Source organism: Protomyctophum parallelum, assembly GCF_964188405.1.
Source record: "Protomyctophum parallelum genome assembly, chromosome: 8".
In the NCBI taxonomy this organism is placed as follows: domain Eukaryota; kingdom Metazoa; phylum Chordata; class Actinopteri; order Myctophiformes; family Myctophidae; genus Protomyctophum; species Protomyctophum parallelum.
The window spans coordinates 38,854,604-38,878,560 of NC_139703.1; the positions used below are offsets into that span (position 1 = coordinate 38,854,604).

Genomic DNA, 23,957 nt, shown 5'->3' on the forward strand with positions numbered 1-23,957 from the left:
CAGTCATGTAGGTAGGAAGGTGCGATACCATTGAGAGCTTTATACACAAGTAAAATAATTTTAAAATCAATCCTAAAAACAACCGGAAGCCAGCTTGCAGTGAAGCCAAAACTGGAGTTATACATTAGTTATAGTTAAAGCTCTGGCTGCTGGCCCAGGCCGTAGCGTAACGGTCTGGGCACCGGACTGGTAATCCAGTCGCAGTGTGCCGCGGGTTCGACTCCCGGACCCGACACGGCCTTTACTGCATGTCATCCCCCATCTCTCTCCCGTTTCCTGTCAGCCTACTGTCTGTCCCTTCAAAAATCAATAAAAGGCGTAAGCCGCAAAAACAAAATCTAAAAAAAAAAAAAAAAAAAAAAGCTCTGGCTGCTGCATTTTGGACAAGTTGTAATCTGTCAGTTGTTTTCTTAGGCAGTCCTGAAAAAAGTGCATTGCAGTAATCAAGCCGAGAAAAAACAAAGGTGTGGATTAGCATTTTTGCATCGTCCAAAGACAAATAGGCTCTGATTCGTGCAATATTTATAAGGTGTAGGCTTTCTAATGACACAACCAGCCTTTGTTTTGGTGAGTAGCAAAAACGTTCTTTTTATTCACGCTAAAGACGAGAGGCTGGTCTGCATTCATGGGAGCGGCGGAAGTTGAGAGTAACATAGCTCTAAATGCAACGCATTAGAGCTATGGACCAGAGCTAGAGGCTAGTATGCAGCATGTGACATCATCGTCCCTGAAAGTTATGCGGGACTGCCTACTGAGTGGCAAAAGAAAATATCTGATTGTTAGGGACGTCCTGAACCCTTTACCCTTTTACCACCTAAAAAAATAAATGACCATTACTGCATCAAATGTAACCAACAAACTATACTACAAAAATGGTCAAACATTGTCAATTTATTTTGAATTTATTTTTTAAATAGATGATCTACAAAGTGACGTTTTTAGATCAGCTATTTTCACAATATTTATCTGTGGAACTTTAATGTAAATGTAAGTGCTTGTCAGGGTTGTGGGTGGGCGTTGTTCCACAGTTCAAAGATTGTGATTATTTAAAACAACAAAAAAACAACAACAATGACCATCAGTTACTAAGTAGGTATACGTACTAGGAGGAAGATTCAATACAACAACAAAAAAAAAGAAAGTGTACAGATTACAGAAAGTGTTAAAGTGATGTTTTTATGTGGCCACACATAACACAACAGTTCATTACGTATACTGTACCTGGTTTTCACCTTAGAACCCCCCACCTGAACTCGCCCACAGCTGTTGTTGTATGATAATGGCACTATATAAACTATAGCCTACACTATACTATGCTGTACATATGTACTATGAAGTGCTATGACTACATACAATGCAATTATTGTGCTGTCTACATAACATGCTATAAGTCTGTATCAAATGCTATCCAAGTCTAAAAAGGGGGTAGGGAAAGTGCTATGGGCCATGATGGAGTCTGAAAAGGTGGGTTTTCAGACTACGGCAGATGATTGGGAGTGATGCTGCAGTTCCGACTGCAACGGGAAGTGCATTCCACAGTTTTGGGGCCAGAAGGGAGAAGAGTTTGGGACGTGTGGAGCGTTGTCCCGGCGTTTTAACACATACAAAACAGAAAAAGAAAAAAAAAAAGAAAAAAGAAGAAGCTCCCGAGTTTATCATTTACCACCAGAAAGAAATCCGAAAAAACCACCGCCGCCGCCGCCGCCACCACCTTTGGTTTTACCAGAACTACCTCCACCAGCGCTACCAGATACACTGGCAGCAGAGCTATCTCCACCATAGCTATCAGATACACTGGTTTTACCAGAGCTACCTTCACCATAGCTACCAGATACACTGGCAGCAGAGCTACTTCCACCATAGCTACCAGATACACTGGTTTTACCAGAGCTACCTCCACCATAGCTACCAGATACACTGGTTTTACCAGAGCTACCTCCACCATAGTTATCAGATACACTGGTTTAACCAGAGCTACCTCCACCATAGTTACCAGATACACTGGCAGCAGAGCTACTTCCACCATAGTTACCAGATACACTGGCAGCAGAGCTATCTCCACCATAGCTATCAGATACACTGGTTTTACCAGAGCTACCTCCACCATAGCTACCAGATACACTGGTTTTACCAGAGCTACCTCCACCATAGCTACCAGACACACTGGCAGCAGCAGCAGCAGTAGCAGCAACGGGGCTCACGACACTGCTGTGCTTCAGCAACGCACCGCGCAGCTGTGCCACCGCCTGCTCGTTGAAGGCGCACGGCAGCAGGCCGGGCACGGTCTCGTGGTAGAGCACGTTGACAAAGTCCCAGCCGCGGTCGCCGCCCAGCGACCGCACGATGTGCGGGTAATCGACGTCGTGCGTGTGATGCATCACCACCAGGATGACGGCCGCCCCTCCTGAGAAGACGAAAGAGAGAGAGAGAGAAACCATGACCGAGATAAACTAAGTAACTAGTAACCCATAGTAGAATTTGAGTACATACTAGGGCTGTGACAATTATGACATTTTACATGATGACAAATTGTCAAACAAATAATTGCGATTAACGATTGAATTGTGTTTTTGAACACTAAAGCCCTAACCACACCAAAGGGTCACCTCCTTGGGTCCAAACGGTTGCAAGGGGTTGCATGGTGACACTTTGGTCTGGGCTGTCAGTTCACCTCTATAATCCAATTCGAATTTCATTGCTTCATTATTTGTAATTTTCGAAAATATTCGAATATTTACATTGTTTATTTTAGCTCATATTTAGCCTATAATAATACACAGAATCCTTTCTCCATTCAACTTTTTTTTTAGGTCCTTTTGTGTGACATCATACAGCTTTACAACCCTGTCTGTGATGGTTGTATTGCAGGGAATCGTGTATTTTGGGTCAATCTCCTTGACGAACGCTTTGAATCCCACCCCCTGTGCGAGGTTGATCGGCCTCATATCTTTGCAGATTAATTGGGTCAATCTCTGCGTAATTGCATGCTTGCTGGCGTGGGGCTGGTAAACCCCGTGGCTCGGGTAGCATGAATGCGGTCATCCTAGCCTGCTTTATCCTGGGTTCGTCCATCTCCGCCAACGCTGCGAATTCAACGGGGTGTATTGTGGCAGCATGATTCCTAAGGTTGCTTGTTGTTGTGTGGTACTTCATTTCGACCCGGCAAAGTCTGCAGGCGTGATCTCTTGTCGTAACTTTTCCGTTTTTGGATGGAAAACCAAAAATCCTCCACACATCACTCCTAAAATGTTCAGGTGTGGTTATCTCTGGTGCAGCCTGAGACAATTCCTCCCCGTCGCTTTGAGCCTCTGCCATGTTTGTGTTTACGATCCGCGCTTGCTAAAGTTCTTGTTGTTGTTGTTGTCTCGCTACTACTGCTGATATCACGTGACCGGACGTGCACCTTTTCACATGCAGTGGAAGCGGCCGGGGAGATTTCACAGCGGTAGATTCGTTACTCAATACATTTAGTGAGCGGATAAAATAACATAAAACAAAATAAAAAATATTAAATAGAATTAATAAATGATAAAAGCTCCATTCGAATGGCAATTTTAGCTTTCGAATATATATATATTTTTTTTAATATTCGAATTTCTTTCATATTATGAAATTCGTTCACACCTACTTTGGTGTGGTTTGGGCCATTGACTTCCATGTGTTGAATCACTTGGGACAACGTGGGACAACCTGCGTCAACGTGCAACAGCACATATCACACCGTAGGGACAATGCTAAAACCGTATGTTTATTTTTTATTTTTTGCCATCAAGTTATGTGGAATAGGCACACAGAATTACAGATACAGAGTCGATGCAAGTACTTATTCTTTTACAATCTTAACCTTGCCCTCAGTAACTACTGTATGCCTCCACCTAACCTTAAAACTCATCCAGTGCCACCAGTGGATACCAGTTTTGGCCCTCGTTGCCACCGAAACCCATTATACTGTAAATGGAAGAAAAAAAATGTAATACTATTGTGCATGTAATGTGCATATCATCACCTGAACACCAGATTAGAGGAATTTTCGAAATCTAGTAAAAAATCTTATAACCTTGGTGGAATCCATCATTTTGCATCCATGAAGCCAATGGGTTGAGTTTCTTGACTCGCATGAATTCATACACATGTGCTTATGTGATAACGAGATATGTTAAAATAACTCTGAATCTCGCTGTGCAGGAGAATGCAAGAATGCAACAGACAGATGGCGAGTGAAATTCAATAATTCCGTAAAACTAATTGGACGTAATTAAAATAAATAAAACAAAACTGAAAACAAAGCCTATATGCTATACCTGGGACGACGTCTTCCATTGCTGCCTCAATGTCTGTCATGTGGCGCGATGACACCGGGCAGAAGACGATGACGACCTTCGGGCCGCTGGCGTTCTCCTCTACGTGAAGTCCACCCAGCTGCCTCACGCGTTGCAACAGAGTGCGGTGACAGTCGAAGGTTTGACCTTTTACAATCGCTTTGACCCTCACCGTGCTCTGAGGTGCGACGCTTCCTGAAAATGGAACACTGTTTCAGGGAGACACATTTGGAGGTAGTACCAAACCCACGGTACATGTCATCGCTGTCAAGCAGACATTTCTTAACTCTGTATTCAAACTTTTAAGTTTTTTCGCAAATTTAGGCCCTTCTTGATCACACTACACGTCACACAAAAGCATCAAAAGTAGGAAATCGGCAAGCTCGAAAACGTGGCTCGAAAACGTGGGGCGAAGCGACACGTGTTGAGCGTGTACAGTAGATCTACTTTTGCTATTTTCGAATTTGAATCCTGAAAAGTGACGGTTTTGGAGGTTTCAGGAGACGATTTACATCCATTTCAAGTTTATCACCGAATTTACCCTGGGTAAAAACCTTTTTATTGCAAATGGCCTTACCTTTTTTTTCAAAAAAAATTATCCCACGATTTTGCAACCCATTCTTTTTCACCCAGTGCCAATTATCTAATGTAATCCTGGGCGCTACACTTCCTCTGCCAACCTGGGGGGGCAGCGGACTGATCTCATGCCTCCTTCTATGCATGAGGAGTCCAAGCTGCTTCTTTTCACCTGACGGGGGGAATTTCCCTGGCCGGACGTAGCGCGTGGAAGGAACACGTTATTCAGACCAGTTCCTTTCCCCTCCATCAGGCGCCCCGGGATGGCCAGGGGGAGGTAGTTTTAGAGACCAGGATTACTGCATGTTTGTCTTTGTGAGGGTACCTACCCTAGAGGACACGGGGAGAACATGCAAACTCCACACAGAAAGGCCCTTTCGCCAACCCCGCCTCGGGTATGGGCACTGATGATGCGGAGGAGGGAACACGCCCCCAGCACCCACAGCGGGAATTGAACCCAGGACAAATGACCTTACCTTGACCGTTGGACTGACGCTCGACCGGGGCACACCTTGACTCAACACCTCGGGCTGAAAAACATTTGTTTGCATAAATGGGTGAAATTATCAAAGCAAAATTACATTCAATCCTACAAAGATATCGATATCACTTAATGATGCTAATGCTAACCTTTCAAATAGAAAATCGACTTTTGCTTCATGACTGAGTCTTGAAAATAACATGTCATAGTTCTCAAATCCACCCAACGTTTACGGGCCGGGCACAAAATGTATAAGAAATACATTTCAACTGCCCCTAGCTATCTTGATCACTGATCAAGAAAAACATATAATACAAAAAACTAAACATTTTGCCTAATCATTTGCCTCCCAATTTAATTTTCTAAATCCTAGTTTTGGTGAGGAGGGTTTTCCCGTGACACTGGGGCCCCTTTTCCACCGGTTGGGAACCGTTGGGCAAAACCATACCTATATTAGATTGTTTTCACCGTGAAACTTCCCCAGTTGATTACTTACACAAAGACAATGATGTAGTTTTCTCAAATCTTAAAAGTTTAAATATGCAAATTAACATTACATAAGATATGCAAAAAAAAATATATAGATGAAAAAGCTGATACTATGGAAGGGTTATATATTAATTTACTTATATTGATCCTATAAACAATTAATAAACAAAAAGCCTCAAATCATGAACGCAGCGTGCAATTTACATGAAATCTTTCACAGACTTTCCTACTAGGCTGAGGAACATATCCCACCCTTTTCACATTGGCCTATTATAGCGCCACCAATAGGTGGATTTTAGCAAAACACATTTTTGGAGGCATAAGAAGAAATGGCACCCTTTTCACATTGGCATATTATAGCGCCAACAGGAGGCCACAACCTGACCTGCCCTGGTGGAGTCACAGGGGCACTTTATCTATTTGAATTTGAATCCTGAAAAGTAACAGTTTTGTAGGTTTTGAGATTTCCACCCGACAGAGACGATTTACAGTAGGCCTAGTACATCGGTTTCAAGTTTATAAAACCAAGTTTACCCTGGGTAAAAACCCCACATGCAGAATGTTTTTTAGTTGTAAATGACCTTACCTTGAACGTGGTCCTCAGTTTGGCCGTAGGAGTGGCCCTCGACCGGGGCACAATCAACACTCAAACTTGCTGGTCGAGCTGACAAAAGTAATGCAACATTATTTTGTTTGCATAAATGGGTACAATTCTAAAGGCAAAATTACATACAATCCTACTAAAATAGCAATCTCACTTAATGATGCTAACCTTTCAAAGTAGATATAATGTTGCTTCAAAACAAATTTGTTTGCATAAATGAAATTGTCCTCCTGTCTCAAATCTAAAGGCAGAATTACATTCAATCCTACTAAAATATCAACCATACTTAATTATGCTAACCTGGCCCGGATGGCTATAGCTTGTGAAAACGTGTACGTCACCAAGAGGGGGGAGGCGTCTGAAAAGCTAGGGACGGCCCTCTTGTGGGCTTTAAATTCTAGCCCACATCACTCAGAATAGAGTGACGGTGGTATGTTTTAAACTCTAGCCCACATCACTCAGAATAGAGTGACGGTGGTATGTTTTTGTAAATATTGAGCTCGTTGTTGGCGACAACATCGTGAACCAACACCAGGATGGATAGAAAGAACGTCGGGCCCAAATACCTTACAAGGACAAGGAAAATGTTGCGAACAAACACGGCTGTGCTTAGATACTTTGTTGAACGTTATGTCTCTGCGCCCCGTGCGCCGTACAGCCGAGATCCAAGCCATTCTACAGTACGTCTTTTTGTAAACTCGTCAATCTGGGTTCCTTGATGCTGTCTCCATGCTGGAAAGCTGAAAATCTAATTCCGTTTTCTGGCTCATTCCCTCGACGTGACCTGCTGTGGCACTTATTTACTGAGCAAGTCTGCACCGTTGTGAGGTCAGTTTAAAAGAAGAACGTATACAAGCACATCGGATAGTCGCTCAATGTAAACAAACCAGACAAGCCAACAAGTATGGCGGCCGCTACGACGTGACACATATGTTGACGCCCCCTCCAGGAGATTTTGGTACACACTATAGGGTAGCAGTCCGGGCATCTAGGCTGCTGCCTGACAGCATGTCGCGGGTTCGAATCCTGACGACCTTTGCTACGTGTAACCCGCCCACATCTCTCTCTCCCCAATTCCTGTGTCAGCAAGAAGCCTACTGTCATATCAATTAAGACATAAAATCCCCCAAATAAATCGTAAAAAATAAATAAAAATAAAAAGATCCTAACCTTTCTCCTGCTTTTCGGCCGCGGCGTACTCCTCAAACAGGCCAATGTGCGCTTCGAGGAAGGAGTGGACGTTTTCCACTTGGGTTTTCATGTCCCTCAAGGTGAACAGGTAGTCGTTCAGGACGCCATTCTTAGCGAGGGCCGCTAGAGAGAAGCAGAGAGAGAGAAGATGAACAGGTAGTCGTTCAGGACGCCATTCTTAGCGAGGGCCGCTGGAGAGAAGCAGAGAGAGAGAGATGAACAGGTAGTCGTTCAGGACGCCATTCTTAGCGAGGGCCGCTGGAGAGAAGCAGAGAGAGAGAAGATGAACAGGTAGTCATTCAGGACGCCATTCTTAGCGAGGGCCGCTGGAGAGAAGCAGAGAGAGAGAGAGAGAAGATGAACAGGTAGTCATTCAGGACGCCATTCTTAGCGAGGGCCGCTGGAGAGAAGCAGAGAGAGAGAGAGAGAAGATGAACAGGTAGTCATTCAGAACGCCATTCTTAGCCAGGGCCGCTAGAGAGAAGCAGAGAGAGAGAAGATGAACAGGGAGTCATTCAGAACGCCATTCTTAGCCAGGGCCGCTGTAAAGGAGCAGAGAGAGAGAGAGAAGATGAACAGGTAGTCGTTCAGGACGCCGTTCTTAGCGAGGGCTGCTGGAGGAGCAGAGAGAGAGAGAGAGATGAACAGGCTGCTGGAGAGGAGCAGAGAGAGAGAGAGAGATGAACAGGCTGCTGGAGAGGAGCAGAGAGAGAGAGATGAACAGGTAGTCGTTCAGAACGCCATTCTTAGCGAGGGCCGCTGAAGAGAAGCAGAGAGAGAGAGATGAACAGGTAGTCGTTCAGAACGCCATTCTTAGCGAGGGCCGCTGGAGAGGAGCAGAGAGAGAGAGCTAGAGAGAGACAGAAAAATAGCAACACAGAACATGACAGGAAAAGGAACACATTTCAGTTCAGCCAGATAACTCAGTAGTGTAGTGTAGTCTACCGTTATACGCTACAGTATATGTAGCATGCCGTGCCAACGTTTTTTGGGGGAAAATAGCGTGTACCGCCTGCAAATCATTTCAACCATTGACCACGTGTGCATATAGCCTATATGTGCACATGACGCACAGGGTATAATTAATTATGGAATTCCATCTGGTTACAGCACGGAGATAACTCGAGATAGATTGAAAACAAATACATTGTAAATAAATACATGTGTGAATATAATATTTTATCTCGGCATTCATGGCTTGTCTACCGTATACATTACTCCAAAAATGAAAGCAATCGTTCAAGAGGGCAGGGAGAGAAATAACCCCCCTCTTCATTGCTGGTGCTGGGAGCAAACGGAATGATGAATACTGTTTGTGTACTGTGAATAGGACACCAAATTTGTCATATAATTCATTAAAGCAAAATAAAATCTCACAACTGAAACGTTTTGACACACACACACACACACACACACACACACACGCCGCTCAACTGTCATCTGAGTTTGAATAAAAGCTCAAATTAAATGAAATGAAATTGTTGAAATCAAGTCGTAGTGACTGAGAACTTTAATCTGTGTCAGTGTGGTCAGCTGGCTTGCTCCTGTGAGCTGTGCGTGCTGCCAGTAAAGAAAAACGTTTTTGACTGACTATCGATCTATAGGTGTATTGATCTATCTATCTATTGATTGCTCAGTGAGATATGGATTTACAGAGGCTGCAGTGGCTCAGGGTTAGAGTTGCCAGTTGCCAGTTCAAACCCTGTGGGCTCCCCCTGAGTTTGTGTTGAAGTGTCCTTGAGCAAGACTCTGAACCCCTAATTGCTCGCAATGAACAAGTTGGTTGCATGGTTTCCTCGGCCATCGGTGTATGAATGTGTGTGTGAATGTAATGCACAATCTAGCGCCTTGGATGAAGGTGCTCTATAAATGCACCATTTACAGAGAATTTTGTCAAAAAGGAGGAGTCATCAACAGTGTATTAATTTGTAATAAAAAACAACAGCCAAGTCCCATAATTTTGGCAGAGGAAACCTTGCAAGGCACCATCTGCTCATCGGGAGCAATTAGGGATTCACTAACTCTGGAGGAGTTAACTCAAACCCTGAGCCACTGCCGCCCCATGTGAGTGTGTAGATCGGCTATTTTCACAACAAAATGTAATGCCTCAACTCCTACAATTCAAGTTCAAATATGATTTATTTTCTTCTTTTTGGGGGGGGGGGTCGCGGCCTGAAAAGGTTGATAACCACTGATTCACAGAATTAAACCACAAAGAAACCCAAAAAAAAGAGGTGGATATTATTGAGAGTTTGAGATTAGGAGAAAGTAAAGAAAACGACACAATTGATGATCTCTGCTCTTAGGAAATACACACACAGTCTATGGAACTGGAAATAACTGGTTAATGAAAGATGTACTGTATTAGACGTTACCTTTAACACAATCATCTGGGATGAAATCCAACAGCTCCCTTAAGACAGCGTTTATTGGCTTTGCATTCTACAATAGAACACAAAAACAGAACACGCACATAAATGTACAGAAAAGAAATGCACAGTTTTGCACACGCGTGACTCCATCATCTGTGCTACCCATAGTAGCGCTTACCGTAGCACTTGCCCTCGACCACATTACAGGCGTAGGCCTATGCAAATGTTAAATGTATGTAATTTAGATAGGATTTTATGTAGACAGCATATAGTATACTGTACAACTATTATAGTATAGTGTATACACATAGTTTCATATAGATATTCGACTGTTAGACGGATGTTAAGTTCTTAGCTTACGCCTTATGTATGATTCTTGATAACTTTTTTAACTATATTTTTTATGTATTACCATGTGTTCTTGCTAAATCTCTCTGGATTAAGAGCGTCTGCTAAATGCCCAAATTGTAAATTTGACTGCAGGCGGACACGGGTCTGCCTGCAGTCCCCGTTCTTACAACTAGGGCCGAGCGCATCAACGTTGGAGAGCTTCACTGGGGGCTTGGTTCACACGGGCAGATGAAACGATGCAGTCTACCATTCACTGTCAATGGAAGCCAGCGACATGACGTTGCATAGACGAAACTATGCATGTAGCTGCTCCAAATCAACTCACAGCGTGTCTTTGCATAGTTTCATCTGTCCGTCTGAACGCACCAATAGAGGGGACACGAGACCATAGATATTTAAAAAATGTGATGCTTCATTGGCCGCTGCTGTTCGTCGTCGGAGCGATGTGTGTTGAAGGAGGGGCGGAAGAATTTACACTGGGAGAGGAAGTACGTCGGAAGTGTGGAAGGCACGTTACTGTACGTCACGCTGCCACTCAAGTTAATTACTGGCCAATCACAGCACATCTTTTCCGGGACTTACAGCGTGACGCACGCTCATGTTCCGCGGGGCTTCGCAAAGGAATCTCTGCAATGTTTTGCCCTCCCTTGAGCACGAATACGCTCCAGAGCCGGAAAGGGCGTCTACGTTTATATGTCTGTGCACAAGACAGACCCATATGATGTCATAGACAGGGGACACAGACCTGTATGAGGTCATAGAGAGGGGACACAGACCTGTATGAGGTCATAGAGAGGGGACACAGACCTGTATGATGTCACCGATGGTCTTCCTCAGTCGGAGATGCTGTGCTCCAGGAAACAACTCGTTAAGGTCCTGTCTGGTCAGCGATCTGATGTCAGTGTCGCTGACGAAACCTGCCTCTAGCACACACACGCACGGCCACGCAAAATGCACGTGCACACGCACACACACACACACACACACACACACACACACACACACAATAAAACAACCATTTATCTTGTGAATAGGACCAGGAAACTGAGGAAATGTATTGTACTCACAATGTCCATTTCTCAAATTCTACTATAGTTACGGTACTTAGTTTCTCTCTCTCTCTCTCTCTCTCTCTCTCTCACACACACACACACACACACACAGGTGTGCTCAACATCATCATCATGTGTCAGCTCGACTGTCAGGTGACCGTGACAGCAATTCATAAAATGTATACAATTTTGAAAAAATCACACCCATGTGAACTGAGTGGTGCAACTCCCCTCTCCCCTCGGGGGAACGCACCCAGTGGGTCGGCCCAATTCCGGCGAGCCCCCCGTGTCCGAAACGGTTGAGAAAGGACAGAGTTACCGTGTGGGGATCCCTCTACTGTACTGTACTGTACTGTACTGTACTGTACTGTACTGTACTGGTACACCCGAAATCACCATAGGCCTATATACAGTTAATGTGTGTGTGTGTGTGTGTGTGTGTGTGTGTGTGTGTGTGTGTGTGTGTGTGTGTGTGTGTGTGTGTGTGTGTGTGTGTGTGTGTGTGTGTGTGTGTGTGTGTGTGTGTTGTGTGTGTGTGTTTGTGTGTGTCAGGTTGCGCACAGGTGGTGAAAAACAACCATGCTGTTTTCGCACCCACCCACCTGGCTCCCACTCAAACATCACAAAAGTGAATGCAAGCCACGGATGTAATGCTTCCACCATTCAATCGTTTCTCACTCAGTCAGTCCGTCGTTACTCCATACTTACTTTGCAGAGCAGCAGCTGCATCCTGCGAAACCCCTCTTATTTCTCTCAACAACACTGACATTATTGTGACAGGTGTCACTCAAAATGAGTCACTGACAGACAGACAGCTCGGTAAAATAATGTGTGTCTGTTAAGTATCGCGTACCGACTTGTTAAGATATGTAGGAAAAAGAAACCGAAACTGACCGATCCACTCTCTCAGGTCCAAAGTCAATAGCAGACCTACAAGCTCACTGATACGTCGTACGCGACGCCCAGTGAGTTTGTAGGTCTGCTATTTTCTTCACGGGAGGCAGCTGCTGCTCTCAACCAACGCTCCCATTGGTCGTTTTCAGGATGATTGACGTGGCCCTCGCCCTATCCTGATCCACCACCAGATGGTGCGTATTAATCATGTATTAATATGGTCATTATACTGAATCAATGCTCTATTAGTTGGCTGCCAAATAGTCCAGTTTAGTGACATAATCTGTGTCTGTGTGAAACTGACATCTATTCTGCTGTATCCAGTCCACCATAGTCTATACTTATTACTCCCTACTCAACACAATGTGTACCACCTGTTTCGAATTTGCAAATACGGGCAGCAGGACGTTGTTTTGCTAAAAGCGAGCACTTCCAACACACTTTGACGTCCTAAATCAGATAGGACTTTTCTGTTTGGCTGTATGTAGGGGGGGGGGGGGGTTATAATAGCCTACAAGGTACACATCTATGAGAACCCAATGGCTAAACAGAAATAACTAAATATGCAAGACAAGTAGTTATTTTTCTAGAGACCATTTTATTTATTCTACTCATTTTGGAGCATACTTTAGCCAATCAGAATGTGAGTCATGTCAATGGCATGTCATGTCAAACTGTTCATTACAATTTACAAAGCATGGATGAAATGAAAAGTATGAAGTTACAATTATTGACCCAAAAAAAAAAAAAAACTTTTGCCACCAGGGGCAGGGGGGCACGAGTTATTAGCCCAAACCCCGTCTATAGTGGCTGTGGTTCTCAAAAATAATCCTATTTGAACTGGGACCTTCACCCTGATGAGCACTTGAGGCATTACATTTTGTTTACTCGGTTCCACAGATAAAGATTGGGGAAATAGCTGATCTATGAGGTTATAGATCAGGTATTTTCATTTTTGAGTGGTGCAACCACTCCTACAACCAGGAATGTCCGTATCATGTGTGTATCCGTCAAGAGCACGAGTGGTGTGCGCATGCGAAATTGGAACGACATAAGTATGTGACATGGCTGCCACCTGCTGGACGCAAATCCAACTGCTGACTGTCTAGGTTCATTGATATCCATATAATAAAGCTAATCTGACAGAGCAGAGAGAGCGAGAGAGAGAGAGGACGGGGGGAGAGAGGGGAGTTGCACCACTCGGTTCACACAGGTGTGATTTTTATATAATATTTTACAATTTGGCCAATGTTTGAACAGTTTTTATAGGACAGTTTGCTGCTTACTTTTGATGCAAAGTAATGGTCTTATTTGTATTCATTCATTGAGTGGTGCAACCACTCCTACAACCAGCAATGTCCGTGTACACCTATGTATGTTGTCATGAGCACGAGTAGCTCACGAGTGACTTATTAATACCAGTAGGGGGTGCCAGAAACAGAGAGAGGGGTAGAGCTGTGCCTGCTGCCTGCTAATATGAGAGAGAGAGAGAGAGAGAGAGAGAGAGAGAGAGAGAGAGAGAGAGATTTTGGTCAGGTGAATGGTGAAAATAGACAGGAGTCCCTGTGTAAGCTTGTAGATCTGCTATTTTCGAACATGTTGATTTTGTTTTATTCTTTGAAAAGTTTGCTTACAATTGCATGGCCAAAATATGCCAGACTGAATGTGACTAAAGGAATTTTGATAGGGTTAATGGGGGGTGGGGTGGGGGAGAGAGAGAGAGAACCCCAAAGACAAGTGATCAATAATTAGAGTGCTCGTTGTGAGAGTAGCCTACTTATGGAACAGTAGTACTAAAATATGTATGCACCGCCCTCTGCTGGCGTGTGGCTTAAATGAATATGTTGGCCATCAAACCCCTGTCTCCCGAAAAAGGAACCCTGACCAGCACTGGCCAGTCACAGCACCATTTCCTCAAACGCAAAACGGAACCCTGACCAGCGTCTCGCTTTTCAAAACAATGAAAAAACAATGACAGTGATATGCAGCATACATGGTTTTATTTTAAAATTGTATTTTTATTTATCTGTTTCATGATTATAATTCAATAGTTCATGCTCATTCATTCAAGTTTCAGAAATACATTCAATAGTCTAGTTGAGATCACATAGTGGTAATACATTCATTGTAAGCTGTAACGGAAATATACTTTTTAAAGAAGATATAAATACTGAGGACAACAATGCAGAAATGAAAAAGGAATTCCAAAAACTTCACAGATCAGAATCTGATAAAATAGTTGAAACCTAAGATGATTAATTTCATGTCTTAGCAATTAATGCAAAAAAGGAGGCAAAACAGGTGTTGTTCACTTCTTTCTATAAGCTGAGTAAGTGTTCATTAAGTGCAACAATAAGCAACAAAAACAATCATTTACTCTTTCTTAATCAATACGACAAATCAAATTAACCTTTACAGATTATTTTGGATCCATTTACACTCTCTGAGTTACATTCACTGAAGAATTGATTTGGATGCGTTTCATTAAAATTCAGAGCGTACATCTAAATCAAGTGTCCATAGAAGTAGCTGTCAGCTGTCAAGCCATTGCCACCGTGGTTAGCAAGCAGATAGACCTTGTCTCCTTCACTGAGCTGGAGGAGAGTGCCCCCACTGGCAGAAACAAAGCCAGTCCCTGCTGCTGTGGTGAAGGAGTGCACCACCACATTTCTGTTAAGCATAAGGTCCACATTTCCAGAATTATCAGAGATAGTACAATGGAAATCAAATTCATATACACCTGGAATCACACAGGTGAACTGCCCTGTTTGGGTGTTGTAGACACCCTGGGCATTGTAGATGACTTGTTGGAAGGGGATAGGCACGCCTGCTGTGGGGAAGTTATTGCCCAGTCGTACAGAAAAAGCAACTAATTCAGATCGACCAGCAGGCCCTGTTGCACCACGTGCTCCTCTGGGTCCTGGGGTGACAAAAGGAATAGTTATAAATAATCACACCAGCATAAAGTCACCATTCTGGCATTTTTGCGATATTGCAGGTATAAAGTTGTATCAAAGCCTATTGTGCAAAGCTATAAAAATGATTACCGGGTAGCATATCGCTACCCGGTGGTAGCGATATGGTTAGTGGTTATACCTTGTGGTCCAGCCGGTCCAACCGGTGTATCCTCAGGAAAACCATTAGGACCTTAATTGATTTACAGAAAACAAGTTAGAAATCAGAATCTCTGCAAAAAACAAGCATTAATCAGCTTAAGACAAATACGGTAGGTCATAAATGTATTGTGGGTTAACATATTGGCCTACCTTCTTGCCATGGATTCAGGTCGAAGGCAGGGATGTCTGTACAGTTGGTGTAACCTGACCCTCTGGGACGGAACAGGAAGGGTTTGTTTGGGACCTCAGTGATGCCAGTGTTGTCACAGATGATGCGAGCAAGAGATGTATTACGCAGGGAATCTCTCTGGTTTTGTGTGAAAACTCCTGGGTTCTCCCACCACAGTCTGAAATTGACATGTCATGAAGTTGTTTTTAGAACCCCTATGAATGTATATGGCCAGAGTCGATGTCTGCAAAACTGTATTTCATGCCCGTTAATGTAAATTCAAACAAAGATCATAACATTTTGTATAGTAGTAGATTTCAATAATAATGTGTGGATGTCACAAAGTCCCAATGCACACCGGTGCGCCTTGGCACACCATTTGGGAGCCACGGCTCTATGCTTACCTGTCTCCCTCACGAATCCTCTGGAACTGTGTGGCGATGATGCAGGCAAACAGGGGCCCTGTTCTGCCACCGCGGACAAAGGGCTCAGAGACTCCACCCATCCACACGTCAATGTTGTCGGGAGTGCCATATAAGTCCAGAAGGGCATCGGCCAACCTGTTGTTTCTCAATACTCTGCCCAGCTGAATCCTATTTTGGGGCTGTGATAGGCCACAAAACCCGCGCCATTTGTTGTAGCCTATACATAGAGAGCAGACAGTGGGTAATTGTTGCAATTGTGAACATATACTTTAGTCACTGTGTCATGAATTTGACCCGATGAAGAGCCTTGGCTCTGGAAACGTTGACATTGATTCAATTAGATTGGAGCAGATGTATGTGCAGGTTTATTATTTTTCTTCATTATATGTCATACTTAGAAAAAAATAAATGGTTCAGATATGCTGGCTAGCTATTATATAATTTGGAAGGTATTGAAACAGAAGCCCATACCCGGAATCCCATGATCTCTGCCTCTCTGTAGGTTGAGAGCGCCCAGGTCAAGAGCCAAGTGAGAGGAGAATTCAAAGAGTCGTTCCCTCAACTCATCAACCATCATGTGGTCCTGCGTGTTCAGTTTGGCCTTCCGACCCGCCAGTCCCCTCAGAATTGGGTCCAAACCACCTTTAGAGCACCAAAAAATGTCATCACAATTTCTTTAATTAAATAACTTGATAGTGCACCTAAAGTTATATGAAGATAGTATTACAATGATGTTATTCATACCAGTGTTGTTTTTGGCAGCAAATTTCTATTTTAGTTTTAGCGATAGTCTCTTGAATAGTTTTCACTTAGTTTTAGTCACATTTTAGTCACCTGGAATGTTCTAGTGTTTAGTCTAGTTTTAGTCGACTAAATCTACAGTTGATTTAGTCGACTAAAATGTGTTTTGACAGGCCTTGATGTAGTTGTAATGACATATTTTACACTTTGGTTGCATGCTGAAAATATCAGATATACAATCTCACAACGTGAGATTGTATATATCTGCTATTTTCAGCATGCAACCCAGCATAAAACTGGATCTCTTGTCCACTAGTCCCTTCCTAACATTTTTGGCTAGTTTTTATTTGTTGACGAAATTGTCAGTATATTTAGTCTTAGTTTTAGTCATCATAGATTCGTTTTTATTTCGTTTTAGTCAGTGAAAAAGGGTAGTCGACGAACATTTCTCGTCTTAGTTTTAGTCGACGAAAACAACACTGATTCATACCTTCAAAGACAGCTCTCCATGGTGTGAAGAATGCTCTGTGGAGCAGTGGGCTGGGGAAATCGGGATGCTCCTCGTATGACTCATTGAGACGGAACACGAAGGGCTGAATCATCAAGTGGGCGAATCGGTAGGCAGCCGTTGAAAATACGTTGGCGATGCTCGGGTCCACACTTTCATTATAGCCAGGGTAGTTAGAGAGCTGCCTACTGACGAAGTCTGGGCCAACAATGTGCAACAAGTAGTCCCTAAAGGTGACGACCTGGTTGAAGAGAGTTTCAGAATATTGAATTACCACTTCATCCATAAAGGGATGATTGTTTATGTTCATGCCATTGTTTGCTTCCTTATACCTGCATGTATCCTCCCATAATCTTACGGGCTTCCTGGTAAAGTCTTTCTCCACTCCACTTGGGATTGAGGATGGCCAGGGCACGTGCTAGACGGTTGTGTTCACGCAACATCAGTGTGTGCATGGTAGTTAGTCCGATGTTCTCATTGGAACGCTCATCACCTAGGAGACAGCGAGAGCAGGTTATACTCTAAACACAAGTGGCTGTGACACCTAACTTACAATAAAGGATACATGGAACAACAAATTAAATGCAGTTGATCAGTGTTTGTTTTGTAGTAATTAGACATGCAGTGCATGTGTGCGTTGCAGGCATGGTTGCAGGTGACTACAACATGAGCTTCTGGGTGGGATGGAAGTGTGGGGTCGAGGGGGCGTGGGGAGATAAGGTTTGGGTTTATTGGCATACAATTTTATCTGAAAACTGTAATGAGGTTTTTGTGACAGACTGAAAATACATAACAAGAAAGTGGAAGAAGAGAATAAAATCCTCCCCATGTCATATACAGAGTAAAAATTACATTTTTTGTCTGTCGTCACTCACCAGCAATGAAACAGGGCACCTCCTGGGCATTGCTATCGTTGGTGATCCTCCGTCGTGTGGCACACATGTTGGCAGACATTTTACTGAAAGGCAAGAACTCACGGCCGTTGTCATCAAACTGGGTGTTGACCCTCATCAGGCCCTTGTCAGTTGTGAGATTGCGGAGGCTTTGAGCTTTGACATCATCTGCGCCATAAACCTGGCCCACGTCAATGAAAGCTGTGAGAGAGTTCATCTGCTCACGCACAGTGCTTCCACCAAAGAAGTGCCCTGTGTTCCCAGAGCCACAGGCTGCAGATGAACGGAAGAAGGGGATGCACTCTTTTGAGTTATTGCCAAAGCGAGGATCTGTTTCGGGGATCTGCAGGATGACAAATAACACGTAGGACTCAGTCTTGTACTATAATGTACATTTATAATGTGTGTGAGTGCGCGCGCGTGCGTGCGTGCGTGCGCGTGCGTGCGTGCGCGTGCGTGTGTGTGTGTGTGTGTGTGTGTGTGTGTGTGTGTGTGTGTGTCTGTGCTGCAAAATGGACCCAGAAGTTAAATTCATATTTCATACTCAAGAAGTTACTGGGTAAATACAGTGCACTGTGATGCTATGATACTGACCAAGATGGGGAAACAAGGCTCTGTGCGATCACAGGTCTGGTCACAGTCGATGCCGTCATTGAATGAACGAATGACAGGAGAGTGAGGGGTGAAGGTCAGGTCATGGTCAGTCCACTGGCCAAAGATAGTCACCAGGTGGGTGTAGATAGTGTCACTCTCCGCGTCCTCATTGGCTGTGCGCAGTATACTGTTGGACACTTCCCTCACCTGAGCAGAGGCAAGAACGTTAGTAATGTGATAAATACACTCCAAAGAGTATACAAGTGGTGTTCCATGTTAAATTAACATTAAGGATTTCACTGCATTTGACAACCATAAACTCATAGAGAAACAAATTATACATACGCTACATTAGTTATGTGGATGTCATTGTAAATGTCTTGTTATACTGTATGTTCTTTTTATATCTGATTGATTTATGAAAGGAGGTCCTTTCCATATAGACCACATCTGTATTATTCTTTTTTCCCCCCCCATTTCCTGTACATTTGTTCTTTAACTTAAGATAGGAGAGACATGGAGACTCCCGTTACTGAACAAACATAACAATGAGTACTATTCAGAATATAGAGCAATTTAACACATATTTTATAACTCACTTACCCTGCTTTTAATATTAAACTAGAGGAAACTACACTAAACTGAACTAAATAAATGTACAGTGTTGTATTATACCAAGGGGAGAAGGCGCCTATTAATTCTTTGTGCAGGGTCCCAGCCTCTGGGCAGAGAGATGCCATCCTGGTACTCAGCAGGTAGCCAGCGGGTCAAGGGTATGTTGGACGAGCCCTGACGGGGGTTATTCCTTTCAAGGAGAAACGAGACATCAGTCACTTTATGTGTATACAATACATTCTTGAAAATCTTGACATGACAGCAAAGGTTTTGTTGACATTGTTGTCAGTGATAGTGTTACAGATTGTATCGCTGCTTCCATTAACTCGGCCTCACCTGTTGTTGCAGACACTGGTGTGAGTTCGAAAGGTGTTCAGATTTGGAGTGGTTTTGCAAGAAGGGGGGCGAGCTCTGGCAGAGCAGCCTGTTAGGTCAGCGATGAACATCAGGTCCTCCTCAGAGATCAGATCTAAAGCAGAAGCGCAAAGGGTCAACAACTCGTCATATTATACAGTATTTACCAATTCCCAGCAGTGTTGTTTTTGGCAGCAAATTTCTATTTTAGTTTTAGTCGTTGTCTCTTGAATAGTTTTCACTTAATTTTAGTCACATTTTAGTCACCTGGAATGTTCTAGTGTTTAGTCTAGTTTTAGTCGACTAAATGTCATACGATTTTAGTCGACTAAATCTACAGTTGATTTAGTCGACAAAAATGTGTTTTGACAGGCCTTGATGTCGTTGTAAATGACATATTTTACACTTTGGTTGCATGCTGAAAATAGCAGATCTACAATCTCGCAACGCGTCGCGCTGCGATGCGTTGCGAGATTGTAGATCTGTTATTTTCAGCATGCAACCCAGCATAAAACTGGATCTCTTGTCCACTAGTCCCTTCCTAACATTTTAGTCTACTTTTTATTTGTTGACGAAATTGTCAGTATATTTAGTCTTAGTTTTAGTCATCATAGATTCGTTTTTATTTAGTTTTAGTCAGTGAAAAAAGGTAGTCGACGAATATATTTCGTCTTAGTTTTAGTCGACGAAAACAACACTGATTCCCAGTAATGAGAAATTACAAACTGCAGCAGAACCAACCTGTGGCATTGATGGAGCGCTTTTGTATGTGGTGAGATGTCAGAGACCTCTTCTGGATCAGTCTGATGCTGGCCTCCATATAGTCAGCAGAACGCACCGCTGTGCGGGTAACTCCGACAGGCTGCTTCAGCAGTCGTAGAATGTCTGAGGGGTTAGCTGCATTCCTCCTGACGCGGGCGACCGTTCTGCGTTGGATTGGATGGCATGAGAGAAGAGACGTCAGTACACAGACATCTGGCCTTGGTCATCATGGTCATCATTTCTTTCACAGTATTGAAAAGTTGATATACTCACTCTCTCCTGGAGTATTCGTAATCATTATCCACTTTGATCTTGGCATCTTTCACAGCATTTTCGATGAAAGTCCTACTCAAGCTTGGTTCTGAGCAATACAAAAAAAAGTATTTCAGTTCTCTATTTTTATGTTGTCAGTTGTGCAGCATAATATTTTTTAAATTGTTTTTATTTATGATTATTGTTGATTGTTGTTCATTATTGTATTGATGTTCAAAAATTTGTGTTATTACTTTTAATTATCTCTTGTGTACCATGTTTGTAAGTGCTGTTATTAAAATGCTTACTATAAAAATACTAAAATAGCTCAAATACAAAAAATCATAGTCATACTGTGCATAATTAATAGTAATTTCATGATACAAATCAATAATTGGTTAATAATTGATTTGATGTAAGGTTAAAACTGTAAAATTATTATTATTAAAGTATTTGTATTGAAGTTTGCACATTCAAGGACAGACAACAGATACAGAACAAAACAACAACAACACCAGTACTCAACATTCATGTATAGAGTATAAAACACTTGCATGCAGTTTAGTGTGATATTGCACTGCTAATGTTATAAAATATATCTCTCTTATAGGTGGAACAACATTATTAAGTCTTATGCCCCGGAGAAGAGCATCAGAAAAACAGTACTACTCTAGATAAAGACGTATATTTCCTTAAAACAAAAACATTATGAAACAAAGGATTTGTTTCCTAAAACTCTTCTATAGAAATTAAAATATACCAACAGATAGCACTCACCAGCATTCACCTGGCTCAGAATAACCAGACCAGCAGCCAGCAAGAACAGAAATCCAGTCATCACTGCAAAAATGAGGATTCTGTCACATTAATATACAGACTGCCTGGACACTATCAAATTAACTCAAGATAAGTGAATATGAAAATAAACCAGAACAGTAAAATACTGAGCCCGAGAGGTCCCTTTTTATACTTTCAGTTAAATCATCTCTCATTAAATTTAAAAATAAAATAACCACAAACACTCTTCTTCAGCAGAACAAATCACATGATAGAAAGAAAAGTCAAAGAAAATATTGGGTCAAATTGAGCCCATTTCTTCTGTACCTGCAACGTCCTGCCAGCTGTTCCTTCAAGAGAGACCAAAATGAAACACACACTATGTCACGATGGCACTCATCTTATATACAATCATGGTCTGAGGAGGAGACACCTCAGACGCAAATGTGACGCCTGAAGGAAAACCTTTATGTTACAAAGACAATGAATGAATGCATTTCCTCCTTCCTCATTCCTCCACCATGTCTCCATCCTGTCATCTTCAACTTTTTTTTTTTCTTTTTTCAAAAAATAAGATATTATTAAAGTTAGTTCAAGTTAGTTTTATTTAAGGTAATGTCTTAGAATACCCATTTCATTAAACAATTAATTAATTAATATAAATTCATTAAAAAAAAAAGAAACTCAATTCACATATTATTCCAACACACATTTCTGGAACATGTAGAAAAGCTGAGGCGCCTTTTGTCCTGACGTCAGAGATCCACTGTCTGATACTGCCTGCAAGTATCTGTTAGGCTATAGCCTGTTACTGCCTTTCATTGTGTAGGTTATTTCCATATTTTCTACAGGATTATGACCAGGCAAGTGGCCACTCCAGTGTAGCCTCTTCGATGATTAGTTAATGAGATGGTTTGGTCCCTAGTCTTTGTGCTTACGCATTTTAAAAAAAAGAAAAAAAAAGAAAAACCCTAACTGTCAATGATATTGCATTACAAAGGTTATAAGATAAATGGGAGTAAACATTCTTTGCCTATACTATTATCTAGTGGTAAACAAGGATCCATGCTATTTGGCAAGATATTAGAGAAATAATAGAACTGGTACATCCACTGGACGGCAGGTGAATAAGGCACTATAGAGTACAGGAAGACTGTTGAAACGGTAATCTATAATAAAGCCTTGACTGGGAGCTTTACAAAGTTGCAGTGTGCACTGTGCAGACTTCTATTTTTGGCATGATATACCTTTTGAGGCTGTTCAAGCAATGAGCCAATGGTTAAGATGTGGCATGGATCTGTCAATGTTAAGTTTCGGTTTTAAAAGCATACCAACACCATGACTAATGCCAGCAACTTTACCGTAACAAATGCCAGCAATTTACCGTAACAAAGATTACTTCCAGTTTACTTTCCTTTCCTTCACGTCTTACAAGCGGAAACCTTTTTTTGTAGCAGCTATAACATGCAAACAAAAATAATATAATAAAAGACAATGATGGCCAGATATATGATAGGAACAGTGCAAAGTATACTGCAAAATGCAAAGAAGATACACATTTAAGACATGCGCAAATTTAGCATTTTTATTGCACATCCAACTATAAATGCGCCACGTCTGTCTGCATGTGTTCGTGTGTGTGTAATGCACGTAACTCGAGAACCGTTTGACCCACCGACTTCACTTCCCGCAGGGAGTGCAGTGCCCGGTGTAGAGTCGGTCCGACCCACAGTTCTCCACAACCACAACAAAAGGCTCTGCCAGTAGACCTAATGAGGACAACTCCTTGACAATGTTACAACTGACTATAAGATATCCATTTAAAAAAAAGCAGTATACAGTATACATACATTACACTTAATTAAAAAGTATAGTTGTTTAACTTCCTTATACGGCTTGGAAAACAAATCCATTCCAGTACTCGGTGACATTGCTCCAAATAATGCTTCTGTGTATAATGCTTAATGCTTTAACTTGTTTATACTACATGGTTCTGTATCATTTCCCCATCAGCGCCCTCCACCTTGATCTGCTTGACTGGCAGAATGTGGCAGTGTATATTTTAGGCTTCAGGTTTCATTTGAGGGTGTGGTGGAGGAACCTGTTGTGGCCAGAGACACCGAGGAGAACAACACAATGAGTAACAGTAAATATATAAACGACACCACCCACCCAAACAGGTGACCATTCAATCAAAAAAGAATCGCTCCTCGCAATGATGGTCCATGCATTCTTCTCATAAATAATGCAATAATGAGTTCGAAACCCTACCGCCGCACTGTGAATGTAAGCACCCTCTGTAATCTGTATCAACAGGTTTAAGAGTGGATACAGCCGCATGCATATCACCATTTTCCATCAAAGATTATTGTCTCCACCAGGCCGAACCGAAGGCATGGCGAGAGTCTATGTTTTGCACCCT

At 42.5% G+C, this 23,957-nt stretch overlaps 2 protein-coding genes across 6 annotated transcripts; both read right to left on the minus strand.

Moving 5' to 3' along the window:
- Positions 1-1,701: 1,701 nt before the first annotated feature.
- Positions 1,702-12,279, minus strand: LOC310863638 (uncharacterized protein). Of its 3 annotated transcripts, none has more exons than XM_083772117.1 (9): positions 12,144-12,279; positions 11,191-11,306; positions 10,036-10,102; positions 7,640-7,783; positions 6,452-6,529; positions 5,372-5,425; positions 4,302-4,514; positions 2,099-2,404; positions 1,702-1,978 (listed from the first exon to the last, which is right to left on the minus strand). In XM_083772117.1, exons 1-9 carry the CDS (start codon positions 12,202-12,204, stop codon positions 1,965-1,967), a joined length of 1,053 nt encoding a protein of 350 aa, XP_083628243.1. In that variant the 5' UTR covers positions 12,205-12,279; the 3' UTR covers positions 1,702-1,964. The 3 variants fall into 3 exon arrangements, 2 of the variants coding, with proteins under 2 accessions (XP_083628243.1, XP_083628242.1); XR_014569685.1 differs by having other exon boundaries at positions 1,775-1,813; positions 1,853-2,404; XM_083772116.1 differs by having other exon boundaries at positions 1,702-2,404.
- A 2,112-nt stretch (positions 12,280-14,391) lies between these two features.
- Positions 14,392-21,918, minus strand: LOC310863633 (eosinophil peroxidase-like). Of its 3 annotated transcripts, XM_083772107.1 has the most exons (15): positions 21,863-21,918; positions 21,536-21,598; positions 20,780-20,867; positions 20,486-20,670; positions 19,727-19,859; positions 19,451-19,580; positions 18,776-18,982; positions 18,164-18,524; positions 17,621-17,781; positions 17,271-17,529; positions 16,511-16,681; positions 16,019-16,256; positions 15,596-15,792; positions 15,426-15,476; positions 14,392-15,249 (listed from the first exon to the last, which is right to left on the minus strand). In XM_083772107.1, exons 2-15 carry the CDS (start codon positions 21,594-21,596, stop codon positions 14,834-14,836), a joined length of 2,658 nt encoding a protein of 885 aa, XP_083628233.1. In that variant the 5' UTR covers positions 21,597-21,598; positions 21,863-21,918; the 3' UTR covers positions 14,392-14,833. The 3 variants fall into 3 exon arrangements, with proteins under 3 accessions (XP_083628233.1, XP_083628232.1, XP_083628234.1); XM_083772106.1 differs by lacking the exon at positions 21,863-21,918 and having other exon boundaries at positions 21,536-21,655; XM_083772108.1 differs by lacking the exon at positions 21,863-21,918 and having other exon boundaries at positions 15,118-15,249; positions 15,377-15,476; positions 21,536-21,655.
- Between the last annotated feature and the right edge of the window lie 2,039 nt (positions 21,919-23,957).